This window comes from Callionymus lyra, chromosome 11 (assembly GCF_982586985.1).
Source record: "Callionymus lyra chromosome 11, fCalLyr1.hap1.1, whole genome shotgun sequence".
NCBI classification, from domain to species: Eukaryota; Metazoa; Chordata; class Actinopteri; order Syngnathiformes; family Callionymidae; genus Callionymus; species Callionymus lyra.
This window is the reverse complement of record NC_141828.1, coordinates 4130786-4145024: the sequence shown is the minus strand read 5'-3', so window position 1 is coordinate 4145024 and position 14239 is coordinate 4130786. Positions and strand designations below refer to the sequence as shown.

Genomic DNA, 14239 nt, shown 5'->3' with positions numbered 1-14239 from the left:
AGTGTTCAGTGAGTCTACAGAAGATGATCTTCAAGTGTTCAGTGAGTCTACAGAAGATGACCTTCAAGTGTTCAGTGAGTCTTCAGAAGATGACCTTCAAGTGTTCAGTGAGTCTACAGAAGATGACCTTCAAGTGTTCAGTGAGTCTACAGAAGATGATCTTCAAGTGTTCAGTGAGTCTACAGAAGATGATCTTCAAGTGTTCAGTGAGTCTACAGAAGATGACCTTCAAGTGTTCAGTGAGTCTTCAGAAGATGACCTTCAAGTGTTCAGTGAGTCTACAGAAGATGATCTTCAAGTGTTCAGTGAGTCTACAGAAGATGATCTTCAAGTGTTCAGTGAGTCTACAGAAGATGACCTTCAAGTGTTCAGTGAGTCTTCAGAAGATGACCTTCAAGTGTTCAGTGAGTCTACAGAAGATGATCTTCAAGTGTTCAGTGAGTCTACAGAAGATGATCTTCAAGTGTTCAGTGAGTCTACAGAAGATGACCTTCAAGTGTTCAGTGAGTCTACAGAAGATGATCTTCAAGTGTTCAGTGAGTCTACAGAAGATGATCTTCAAGTGTTCAGTGAGTCTACAGAAGATGATCTTCAAGTGTTCAGTGAGTCTACAGAAGATGATCTTCAAGTGTTCAGTGAGTCTACAGAAGATGACCTTCAAGTGTTCAGTGAGTCTACAGAAGATGATCTTCAAGTGTTCAGTGAGTCTACAGAAGATGATCTTCAAGTGTTCAGTGAGTCTACAGAAGATGATCTTCAAGTGTTCAGTGAGTCTACAGAAGATGATCTTCAAGTGTTCAGTGAGTCTAAAGAAGATGATCTTCAAGTGTTCAGTGAGTCTACAGAAGATGACCTTCAAGTGTTCAGTGAGTCTACAGAAGATGACCTTCAAGTGTTCAGTGAGTCTAAAGAAGATGACCTTCAAGTGTTCAGTGAGTCTAAAGAAGATGATCTTCAAGTGTTCAGTGAGTCTAAAGAAGATGATCTTCAAGTGTTCAGTGAGTCTACAGAAGATGATCTTCAAGTGTTCAGTGAGTCTAAAGAAGATGACCTTCAAGTGTTCAGTGAGTCTAAAGAAGATGATCTTCAAGTGTTCAGTGAGTCTACAGAAGATGATCTTCAAGTGTTCAGTGAGTCTAAAGAAGATGATCTTCAAGTGTTCAGTGAGTCTACAGAAGATGATCTTCAAGTGTTCAGTGAGTCTACAGAAGATGATCTTCAAGTGTTCAGTGAGTCTACAGAAGATGATCTTCAAGTGTTCAGGGAGTCTAAAGAAGATGACCTTCAAGTGTTCAGTGAGTCTACAGAAGATGATCTTCAAGTGTTCAGTGAGTCTACAGAAGATGATCTTCAAGTGTTCAGTGAGTCTACAGAAGATGACCTTCAAGTGTTCAGTGAGTCTACAGAAGATGACCTTCAAGTGTTCAGTGAGTCTACAGAAGATGATCTTCAAGTGTTCAGTGAGTCTACAGAAGATGACCTTCAAGTGTTCAGTGAGTCTACAGAAGATGATCTTCAAGTGTTCAGTGAGTCTACAGAAGATGACCTTCAAGTGTTCAGTGAGTCTACAGAAGATGACCTTCAAGTGTTCAGTGAGTCTACAGAAGATGATCTTCAAGTGTTCAGTGAGTCTACAGAAGATGACCTTCAAGTGTTCAGTGAGTCTAAAGAAGATGATCTTCAAGTGTTCAGGGAGTCTACAGAAGATGACCTTCAAGTGTTCAGTGAGTCTACAGAAGATGACTTTCAAGTGTTCAGTGAGTCTAAAGAAGATGATCTTCAAGTGTTCAGTGAGTCTACAGAATATGATCTTCAAGTGTTCAGTGAGTCTAAAGAAGATGATCTTCAAGTGTTCAGTGAGTCTAAAGAAGATGATCTTCAAGTGTTCAGTGAGTCTAAAGAAGATGATCTTCAAGTGTTCAGTGAGTCTAAAGAAGATGATCTTCAAGTGTTCAGTGAGTCTACAGAAGATGACCTTCAAGTGTTCAGTGAGTCTACAGAAGATGACCTTCAAGTGTTCAGTGAGTCTAAAGAAGATGATCTTCAAGTGTTCAGTGAGTCTACAGAATATGATCTTCAAGTGTTCAGTGAGTCTAAAGAAGATGACCTTCAAGTGTTCAGTGAGTCTAAAGAAGATGACCTTCAAGTGTTCAGTGAGTCTAAAGAAGATGATCTTCAAGTGTTCAGTGAGTCTAAAGAAGATGACCTTCAAGTGTTCAGTGAGTCTAAAGAAGATGACCTTCAAGTGTTCAGTGAGTCTAAAGAAGATGATCTTCAAGTGTTCAGTGAGTCTACAGAATATGATCTTCAAGTGTTCAGTGAGTCTACAGAAGATGATCTTCAAGTGTTCAGTGAGTCTACAGAAGATGACCTTCAAGTGTTCAGTGAGTCTACAGAAGATGACCTTCAAGTGTTCAGTGAGTCTAAAGAAGATGATCTTCAAGTGTTCAGTGAGTCTACAGAAGATGATCTTCAAGTGTTCAGTGAGTCTACAGAAGATGACCTTCAAGTGTTCAGTGAGTCTAAAGAAGATGATCTTCAAGTGTTCAGTGAGTCTACAGAAGATGACCTTCAAGTGTTCAGTGAGTCTACAGAAGATGACCTTCAAGTGTTCAGTGAGTCTAAAGAAGATGACCTTCAAGTGTTCAGTGAGTCTACAGAAGATGACCTTCAAGTGTTCAGTGAGTCTAAAGAAGATGACCTTCAAGTGTTCAGTGAGTCTACAGAAGATGACCTTCAAGTGTTCAGTGAGTCTACAGAAGATGACCTTCAAGTGTTCAGTGAGTCTAAAGAAGATGATCTTCAAGTGTTCAGTGAGTCTACAGAATATGATCTTCAAGTGTTCAGTGAGTCTAAAGAAGATGACCTTCAAGTGTTCAGTGAGTCTAAAGAAGATGACCTTCAAGTGTTCAGTGAGTCTAAAGAAGATGATCTTCAAGTGTTCAGTGAGTCTAAAGAAGATGACCTTCAAGTGTTCAGTGAGTCTAAAGAAGATGACCTTCAAGTGTTCAGTGAGTCTAAAGAAGATGATCTTCAAGTGTTCAGTGAGTCTACAGAATATGATCTTCAAGTGTTCAGTGAGTCTACAGAAGATGATCTTCAAGTGTTCAGTGAGTCTACAGAAGATGACCTTCAAGTGTTCAGTGAGTCTACAGAAGATGACCTTCAAGTGTTCAGTGAGTCTAAAGAAGATGATCTTCAAGTGTTCAGTGAGTCTACAGAAGATGATCTTCAAGTGTTCAGTGAGTCTACAGAAGATGACCTTCAAGTGTTCAGTGAGTCTAAAGAAGATGATCTTCAAGTGTTCAGTGAGTCTACAGAAGATGACCTTCAAGTGTTCAGTGAGTCTACAGAAGATGACCTTCAAGTGTTCAGTGAGTCTAAAGAAGATGACCTTCAAGTGTTCAGTGAGTCTACAGAAGATGACCTTCAAGTGTTCAGTGAGTCTACAGAATATGATCTTCAAGTGTTCAGTGAGTCTACAGAAGATGATCTTCAAGTGTTCAGTGAGTCTACAGAATATGATCTTCAAGTGTTCAGTGAGTCTAAAGAAGATGATCTTCAAGTGTTCAGTGAGTCTACAGAAGATGATCTTCAAGTGTTCAGTGAGTCTACAGAAGATGATCTTCAAGTGTTCAGTGAGTCTACAGAAGATGACCTTCAAGTGTTCAGTGAGTCTAAAGAAGATGATCTTCAAGTGTTCAGTGAGTCTACAGAAGATGACCTTCAAGTGTTCAGTGAGTCTACAGAAGATGACCTTCAAGTGTTCAGTGAGTCTAAAGAAGATGATCTTCAAGTGTTCAGTGAGTCTACAGAAGATGATCTTCAAGTGTTCAGTGAGTCTACAGAAGATGATCTTCAAGTGTTCAGTGAGTCTACAGAAGATGACCTTCAAGTGTTCAGTGAGTCTACAGAAGATGATCTTCAAGTGTTCAGTGAGTCTACAGAAGATGATCTTCAAGTGTTCAGTGAGTCTAAAGAAGATGACCTTCAAGTGTTCAGTGAGTCTACAGAAGATGATCTTCAAGTGTTCAGTGAGTCTACAGAAGATGACCTTCAAGTGTTCAGTGAGTCTACAGAAGATGACCTTCAAGTGTTCAGTGAGTCTACAGAAGATGACCTTCAAGTGTTCAGTGAGTCTACAGAAGATGACCTTCAAGTGTTCAGTGAGTCTACAGAAGATGATCTTCAAGTGTTCAGTGAGTCTACAGAAGATGACCTTCAAGTGTTCAGTGAGTCTACAGAAGATGACCTTCAAGTGTTCAGTGAGTCTACAGAAGATGACCTTCAAGTGTCTCAAAGACAGTAAACACATGAGCTGGAGTCAAACCTGCATCTTCACTGAGAACAATAGTTAAGCAGAGAAAAATCTTCAAACATTAAACTGACCTTTGCTCTGATAATGAGACTCTGTTTGCTGCAGACGTGACGTCAGATCTTTCTCAAGGTTCCTCCACCACTGAGTCTCAGATGTTGTCTTCTCCTCGTTCTTCTGGTCTGAAGCGTCTTTCTCCTGCCTGTGGATGGATGGATGGATGGATGATGGATGGATGGATGGATGGATGGATGGATGGATGGATGGATGGATGGATGGATGGATGGATGGATGGATGGATGGATGGATGGATGGATGGATGGATGGATGGATGGATGGATGATGGATGGATGGATGGATGGATGGATGGATGGATGGATGGATGGATGATGGATGATGGATGATGGATGATGGATGGATGGATGGATGGATGATGGATGGATGGATGGATGATGGATGGATGATGGATGATGGATGATGGATGGATGGATGGATGGATGGATGGATGGATGGATGGATGGATGGATGGATGGATGGATGGATGGATGGATGGATGATGGATGGATGGATGATGGATGATGGATGATGGATGGATGGATGGATGGATGATGGATGGATGGATGATGGATGATGGATGGATGATGGATGGATGATGGATGATGGATGGATGATGGATGGATGATGGATGGATGATGGATGATGGATGATGGATGGATGGATGGATGGATGATGGATGGATGATGGATGGATGGATGATGGATGATGGATGGATGGATGGATGGATGATGGATGGATGGATGATGGATGGATGATGGATGGATGATCACTACATGTTACCTCTGTTTCAAGCTAACTTCCTTCTAAATCAGGTCGACTAACAACAGAAGCACAAAGAAGAGAGAAAACAAAAGTACAAAGAGAATCAACTCCTCATGAGTCCAAAGGCGTTAATGAAGAGAGAATTCTCCAGTTTAAGTGAAAACTTTTCTCCCCTACAGTGTTTGGCCTGCATCTCCAAAGTGACCGCGTCTGTCTGTGTGTGTGTGTGTGTGTGTGTGTGTGTGTGTGTGTGTGTGTGTGTGTGTGTGTGTGTGTGTGTGTGTGTGAGTGTGTGTTCTCCTGCTGTCCTGCTGTCTGGGGTGTGAAAGCGGGTGTGCAGGGGACACAAGGATCCTGTGTGTGTGTGTGTGTGTCTGTGTGAGTCTGTGTGAGTGGGTGTGCGAGAGTGAATGAACCCCCGCTGGTTCTTGAACAGCAGCCTGAGCCACCAAAGAACACACCAGGGCTCAGCGGGAGATGTCGGGCAGGCGGTGCCAGCCATTTGGTCCTGCAAGAGGTTCCAGGGGGGCGTCTGTGTGTGTGTGTGTGTGTGTGTGTGTGTGTGTGTGTGTGTGTGTGTGTGTGTGTGTGTGTGTGTGTGTGTGTGTGTGTGTGTGTGTGTGTTGGGGGGGGGCACACAACTCACACAGACCTGTTTAACCATCAATTAGCATCAGAGAAAAAAGCCTAAAAGTTCCATCAGTCAGCAGAAGACAAAGCGAATCATCTGTTCAGTTTGTTTATCTGAACACGAGTTGAAGGAAGAAAAGTTTTCACTGAAACATTTATTTAGCATCAAAGTCATCGTCAGTGAAGTTTTACACAAACAATATATTTGTGTCTTTGATGCGACTCAACGATGAAGGTTATAACATGTTGAGGGATGAGGGCAGGTGTGTAAGAGGAGACCAGGAGGACTAGAGTACAGGTACTCTGTGAGGGCAGGTGTGTAAGAGGAGACAGGAGGACTAGAGTACAGGTACTCTGTGAGGGCAGGTGTGTAAGAGGAGACAGGAGGACTAGAGTACAGGTACTCTGTGAGGGCAGGTGTGTAAGAGGAGACAGGAGGACTAGAGTCCAGGTACTCTGTGAGGGCAGGTGTGTAAGAGGAGACAGGAGGACTAGAGTACAGGTACTCTGTGAGGGCAGGTGTGTAAGAGGAGACCAGGAGGACTAGAGTCCAGGTACTCTGTGAGGGCAGGTGTGTAAGAGGAGACCAGGAGGACTAGAGTCCAGGTACTCTGTGAGGGCAGGTGTGTAAGAGGAGACAGGAGGACTAGAGTCCAGGTACTCTGTGAGGGCAGGTGTGTAAGAGGAGACAGGAGGACTAGAGTCCAGGTACTCTGTGAGGGCAGGTGTGTAAGAGGAGACAGGAGGACTAGAGTCCAGGTACTCTGTGAGGGCAGGTGTGTAAGAGGAGACAGGAGGACTAGAGTACAGGTACTCTGTGAGGGCAGGTGTGTAAGAGGAGACCAGGAGGACTAGAGTACAGGTACTCTGTGAGGGCAGGTGTGTAAGAGGAGACAGGAGGACTAGAGTACAGGTACTCTGTGAGGGCAGGTGTGTAAGAGGAGACAGGAGGACTAGAGTACAGGTACTCTGTGAGGGCAGGTGTATAAGAGGAGACAGGAGGACTAGAGTACAGGTACTCTGTGAGGGCAGGTGTGTAAGAGGAGACAGGAGGACTAGAGTACAGGTACTCTGTGAGGGCAGGTGTATAAGAGGAGACAGGAGGACTAGAGTACAGGTACTCTGTGAGGGCAGGTGTGTAAGAGGAGACAGGAGGACTAGAGTACAGGTACTCTGTGAGGGCAGGTGTGTAAGAGGAGACAGGAGGACTAGAGTCCAGGTACTCTGTGAGGGCAGGTGTGTAAGAGGAGACAGGAGGACTAGAGTACAGGTACTCCGTGAGGGCAGGTGTGTAAGAGGAGACAGGAGGACTAGAGTACAGGTACTCTGTGAGGGCAGGTGTGTAAGAGGAGACAGGAGGACTAGAGTACAGGTACTCCGTGAGGGCAGGTGTGTAAGAGGAGACAGGAGGACTAGAGTACAGGTACTCTGTGAGGGCAGGTGTGTAAGAGGAGACAGGAGGACTAGAGTACAGGTACTCTGTGAGGGCAGGTGTGTAAGAGGAGACAGGAGGACTAGAGTCCAGGTACTCTGTGAGGGCAGGTGTGTAAGAGGAGACAGGAGGACTAGAGTCCAGGTACTCTGTGAGGGCAGGTGTGTAAGAGGAGACAGGAGGACTAGAGTACAGGTACTCTGTGAGGGCAGGTGTGTAAGAGGAGACAGGAGGACTAGAGTCCAGGTACTCTGTGAGGGCAGGTGTGTAAGAGGAGACAGGAGGACTAGAGTCCAGGTACTCTGTGAGGGCAGGTGTATAAGAGGAGACAGGAGGACTAGAGTACAGGTACTCTGTGAGGGCAGGTGTGTAAGAGGAGACCAGGAGGACTAGAGTACAGGTACTCTGTGAGGGCAGGTGTGTAAGAGGAGACAGGAGGACTAGAGTCCAGGTACTCTGTGAGGGCAGGTGTGTAAGAGGAGACAGGAGGACTAGAGTCCAGGTACTCTGTGAGGGCAGGTGTATAAGAGGAGACAGGAGGACTAGAGTACAGGTACTCTGTGAGGGCAGGTGTGTAAGAGGAGACAGGAGGACTAGAGTACAGGTACTCTGTGAGGGCAGGTGTGTAAGAGGAGACAGGAGGACTAGAGTCCAGGTACTCTGTGAGGGCAGGTGTGTAAGAGGAGACAGGAGGACTAGAGTACAGGTACTCCGTGAGGGCAGGTGTGTAAGAGGAGACAGGAGGACTAGAGTACAGGTACTCTGTGAGGGCAGGTGTGTAAGAGGAGACAGGAGGACTAGAGTCCAGGTACTCTGTGAGGGCAGGTGTGTAAGAGGAGACAGGAGGACTAGAGTCCAGGTACTCTGTGAGGGCAGGTGTGTAAGAGGAGACAGGAGGACTAGAGTCCAGGTACTCTGTGAGGGCAGGTGTGTAAGAGGAGACAGGAGGACTAGAGTCCAGGTACTCTGTGAGGGCAGGTGTGTAAGAGGAGACAGGAGGACTAGAGTACAGGTACTCTGTGAGGGCAGGTGTGTAAGAGGAGACAGGAGGACTAGAGTCCAGGTACTCTGTGAGGGCAGGTGTGTAAGAGGAGACAGGAGGACTAGAGTACAGGTACTCTGTGAGGGCAGGTGTGTAAGAGGAGACAGGAGGACTAGAGTACAGGTACTCTGTGAGGGCAGGTGTGTAAGAGGAGACAGGAGGACTAGAGTCCAGGTACTCTGTGAGGGCAGGTGTGTAAGAGGAGACCAGGAGGACTAGAGTACAGGTACTCTGTGAGGGCAGGTGTGTAAGAGGAGACAGGAGGACTAGAGTCCAGGTACTCTGTGAGGGCAGGTGTGTAAGAGGAGACAGGAGGACTAGAGTCCAGGTACTCTGTGAGGGTGACCTGGAACACAAGAGAGGCTCTGCTCACCTAAGTGGACTCTATTCAAGCTGTTGATCATTAGTTCTTGAGCAGAGTTTGACGCCGCGGTGCAGCCAGAAGCAAATGCTGTGGACCAGAGGACGAGCAGAAGCCAAGACCAGTAGAATGGACTTGTTATCACGAATGAATCACAGATAATTGATCGTCACGTTTTAACATTTTAAGTGTTTGTGACCCTGGTCTAGAAACGCAAGTTACAAAAACATTACTTACTTAAAAAATGTTTAGCCAATAAAAGCGAAATCAACCATGTAAGAACAACATTTTCATCTTTACATGTATAAATATCTCTCTGTATATAAATCTATGATATTTCTACATTAATAAATAAAAGTATAGTTGTTACATCTATGATATTTCTACATTAATAAATAAAAGTATAGTTGTTACATCTATGATATTTCTACATTCATAAATAAAAGTATAGTTGTTACATCTATGATATTTCTACATTCATAAATAAAAGTATAGTTGTTACATCTATGATATTTCTACATTAATAAATAAAAGTATAGTTGTTACATCTATGATATTTCTACATTCATAAATAAAAGTATAGTTGTTACATCTATGATATTTCTACATTCATAAATAAAAGTATAGTTGTTACATCTATGATATTTCTACATTAATAAATAAAAGTATAGTTGTTACATCTATGATATTTCTACATTAATAAATAAAAGTATAGTTGTTACATCTATGATATTTCTACAATAATAAATAAAAGTATAGTTGTTACATCTATGATATTTCTACATTAATAAATAAAAGTATAGTTGTTACATCTATGATATTTCTACATTAATAAATAAAAGTATAGTTGTTACATCTATGATATTTCTACATTAATAAATAAAAGTATAGTTGTTACATCTATGATATTTCTACATTCATAAATAAAAGTATAGTTGTTACATCTATGATATTTCTACATTAATAAATAAAAGTATAGTTGTTACATCTATGATATTTCTACATTCATAAATAAAAGTATAGTTGTTACATCTATGATATTTCTACATTCATAAATAAAAGTATAGTTGTTACATCTATGATATTTCTACATTAATAAATAAAAGTATAGTTGTTACATCTATGATATTTCTACATTCATAAATAAAAGTATAGTTGTTACATCTATGATATTTCTACATTCATAAATAAAAGTATAGTTGTTACATCTATGATATTTCTACATTAATAAATAAAAGTATAGTTGTTACATCTATGATATTTCTACATTAATAAATAAAAGTATAGTTGTTACATCTATGATATTTCTACATTAATAAATAAAAGTATAGTTGTTACATCTATGATATTTCTACATTCATAAATAAAAGTATAGTTGTTACATCTATGATATTTCTACATTCATAAATAAAAGTATAGTTGTTACATCTATGATATTTCTACATTCATAAATAAAAGTATAGTTGTTTCATCTATGATATTTCTACATTAATAAATAAAAGTATAGTTGTTACATCTATGATATTTCTACATTAATAAATAAAAGTATAGTTGTTACATCTATGATATTTCTACATTAATAAATAAAAGTATAGTTGTTACATCTATGATATTTCTACATTCATAAATAAAAGTATAGTTGTTACATCTATGATATTTCTACATTAATAAATAAAAGTATAGTTGTTACATCTATGATATTTCTACATTAATAAATAAAAGTATAGTTGTTACATCTATGATATTTCTACATTCATAAATAAAAGTATAGTTGTTACATCTATGATATTTCTACATTCATAAATAAAAGTATAGTTGTTTCATCTATGATATTTCTACATTCATAAATAAAAGTATAGTTGTTACATCTATGATATTTCTACATTCATAAATAAAAGTATAGTTGTTACATCTATGATATTTCTACATTAATAAATAAAAGTATAGTTGTTACATCTATGATATTTCTACATTAATAAATAAAAGTATAGTTGTTACATCTATGATATTTCTACATTAATAAATAAAAGTATAGTTGTTACATCTATGATATTTCTACATTAATAAATAAAAGTATAGTTGTTACATCTATGATATTTCTACATTAATAAATAAAAGTATAGTTGTTACATCTATGATATTTCTACATTCATAAATAAAAGTATAGTTGTTACATCTATGATATTTCTACATTAATAAATAAAAGTATAGTTGTTACATCTATGATATTTCTACATTCATAAATAAAAGTATAGTTGTTACATCTATGATATTTCTACATTCATAAATAAAAGTATAGTTGTTACATCTATGATATTTCTACATTAATAAATAAAAGTATAGTTGTTACATCTATGATATTTCTACATTCATAAATAAAAGTATAGTTGTTACATCTATGATATTTCTACATTCATAAATAAAAGTATAGTTGTTACATCTATGATATTTCTACATTAATAAATAAAAGTATAGTTGTTACATCTATGATATTTCTACATTAATAAATAAAAGTATAGTTGTTACATCTATGATATTTCTACATTAATAAATAAAAGTATAGTTGTTACATCTATGATATTTCTACATTCATAAATAAAAGTATAGTTGTTACATCTATGATATTTCTACATTCATAAATAAAAGTATAGTTGTTACATCTATGATATTTCTACATTCATAAATAAAAGTATAGTTGTTTCATCTATGATATTTCTACATTAATAAATAAAAGTATAGTTGTTACATCTATGATATTTCTACATTAATAAATAAAAGTATAGTTGTTACATCTATGATATTTCTACATTAATAAATAAAAGTATAGTTGTTACATCTATGATATTTCTACATTCATAAATAAAAGTATAGTTGTTACATCTATGATATTTCTACATTAATAAATAAAAGTATAGTTGTTACATCTATGATATTTCTACATTAATAAATAAAAGTATAGTTGTTACATCTATGATATTTCTACATTCATAAATAAAAGTATAGTTGTTACATCTATGATATTTCTACATTCATAAATAAAAGTATAGTTGTTTCATCTATGATATTTCTACATTCATAAATAAAAGTATAGTTGTTACATCTATGATATTTCTACATTCATAAATAAAAGTATAGTTGTTACATCTATGATATTTCTACATTAATAAATAAAAGTATAGTTGTTACATCTATGATATTTCTACATTAATAAATAAAAGTATAGTTGTTACATCTATGATATTTCTACATTAATAAATAAAAGTATAGTTGTTACATCTATGATATTTCTACATTAATAAATAAAAGTATAGTTGTTACATCTATGATATTTCTACATTAATAAATAAAAGTATAGTTGTTACATCTATGATATTTCTACATTCATAAATAAAAGTATAGTTGTTACATCTATGATATTTCTACATTCATAAATAAAAGTATAGTTGTTTCATCTATGATATTTCTACATTAATAAATAAAAGTATAGTTGTTACATCTATGATATTTCTACATTAATAAATAAAAGTATAGTTGTTACATCTATGATATTTCTACATTCATAAATAAAAGTATAGTTGTTACATTCTGCGGCACAGGGTAAAGGTCGCCTTTAGCTGGGGCTGAGCGGCAGCTATTCTCGGCAGACCCCTGTGCGACTGAGCAGCCCCTATATAGGGACCACACTGCTCACCTCAAGGGAGGAAGGGCCTAGAAAAGGTGGCCTAAAAATTTCCCACTCAACCCTCACCTGGACAGGCTACCACACCTGTCGGGTCATTCCACTTCTGCGGTCGAAACAGAAGAAATAAGTATTTTACCTCAAGCTGGCTTCATGGAACATAAGAACCCTCTTGGACTCTTTTGGCAAGTCTGAATTACCTCATAGAAGGACAGCCTTGGTTGCGTCTGAGTTGAGACGCTATAACATTGACATTGCTGCCTTGAGCGAAACAAGGCTCCTTGATGAGGGTCTCTAACAGAGGAGGGCATGGGCTACACTTTCTACTGGAAAGGCTATCCCCAAGGTGGACAACATCTGCACGGTGTGGACCATTAAGAACACACCACTGCCGAAGCTTACAGAAACACCTGCGGGCATCAGTGAGAGGCTGATGACCCTACGCTGGATCCCCCTGGAAAAGAGCCGCTATGCCACACTACTCAGTGTGTATGCTCCAACTCTACCATCTGAAAATGTGACTAAAGACTCCTTTTACCTAGCTCTGGATGAAACTCTCCGTCGGATCCCTAAGAAAGATAAAATCCTCTTGCTTGGGGACCTCAATGCTCGAGTTGGACGGGATAGTGGTATTTGGAAGGGGGTGTTTGGCAGTCATGGGATTGGTCAGGCCAACTCAAATGGCATGAGGCTACTGACCCTTTGTTCCGAGCACAACCTGACCATAACTAACACCATTTTCCAGCAAAAGAACAAATATAAAACATCATGGATGCACCCACGCTCAAAACACCTGATTGATTACATTATTGTGAGGCGCTGTGAAATCAGGGACGTTCTCCATGCCCGGGCCATGAGAGGTGCAGAATGCTGGACGGATCATCACATGATAATGACCAAGGTCCTCATGAAAGTGCGCCCCCCTGTGCGGAAACACGGACGTAGTGGAAGGAGATTAGACTGCGCCCGTCCGAAAGATGCCACGACTAGAAATGAGTTTCGTCGCTCCCTGGCTGAGAAACTAGGGGAGCTAGAACCACTCCAAAATGGTGACAGTGCCACAGAACAAAAATGGTCCACTGTTACATCAGCCCTTCAGGAAGCAGCAGCCCAATCAATTGGATACAAAAGCAAGAACCATCAGGACTGGTTTGATAACAACTCAGAGTCCATCCATAACCTGCTAGGCAGCATGCACAAGGCACATCAGGAAACCCTGAATAACCCCTCCTCCAACCCCGCAAGACAGAGATGGCAGAGAGCACGACGGGAAGTGCAGAGAACTTTGCGGACCATGCAGAATGTATGGTGGACGGAGAAGGCATGTGAAATTCAGGCATTTGTGGATAGAAATGATATTCACAACTTTTATAACTCTGTGAAATCTATCTACGGCCCAACAAGTCACCGTATCACTCCCCTGAAAACAGCAGATGGGCTTAAAGTCCTGAAAGACCAGGATAGTATCCTAGTAAGGTGGGCTGAACATTTCAGCACCTCCTAAATCAGGACTCTGTTGAAGACTCCATATCTTGGAAGAACTGCCTGAATTCCCCCCTATGGAAAACCTTAGTCAACCTCTATTGTTCCTAGAAGTTCTGTCAGCTGTCCACACCCTGAAGGATAACAAGTCTCCAGGCTCTGATAATATCCCTGCAGAACTTTTAAAACAGGGAGGGTATTTGTGCACAAGAACATTACACTGCTAGATCTCCATGGTCTGGGCTTATGAGAACATCCCACAGCAATGGAGAGACGCCACAGTTGTCACCATTTTTAAGAACAAAGGTGATAAGGCTGTCTGTGGTAACAATAGGGGCATATCACTTCTTGCTGTGGCAGGTAAGGTCCTAGCCAAGGTGATGCTTCACAGGCTAGTAAACAACATCACTGAGCCAATGGTTCCTGAGTCGCAGTGCACGTTTAGGAAGAACAGGAGCACAGTCGACATGGTTTTTACA

The 14239-nt window shown here is 39.7% G+C and overlaps 1 protein-coding gene across 5 annotated transcripts in view; it reads right to left on the bottom strand.

The window, feature by feature from the left end:
- Positions 1–14239, bottom strand: part of sdccag8 (SHH signaling and ciliogenesis regulator sdccag8) — a gene marked incomplete at its 3' end in the record, with an annotated part of 56868 nt that overhangs the window by 4293 nt on the left and 38336 nt on the right. For all 5 annotated transcript variants that reach the window (XM_087802359.1, XM_087802358.1, XM_087802361.1 and 2 more), the window contains 1 exon segment: positions 4390–4517. In XM_087802359.1, coding sequence (XP_087658485.1) covers positions 4390–4517 — 128 coding nt within the window.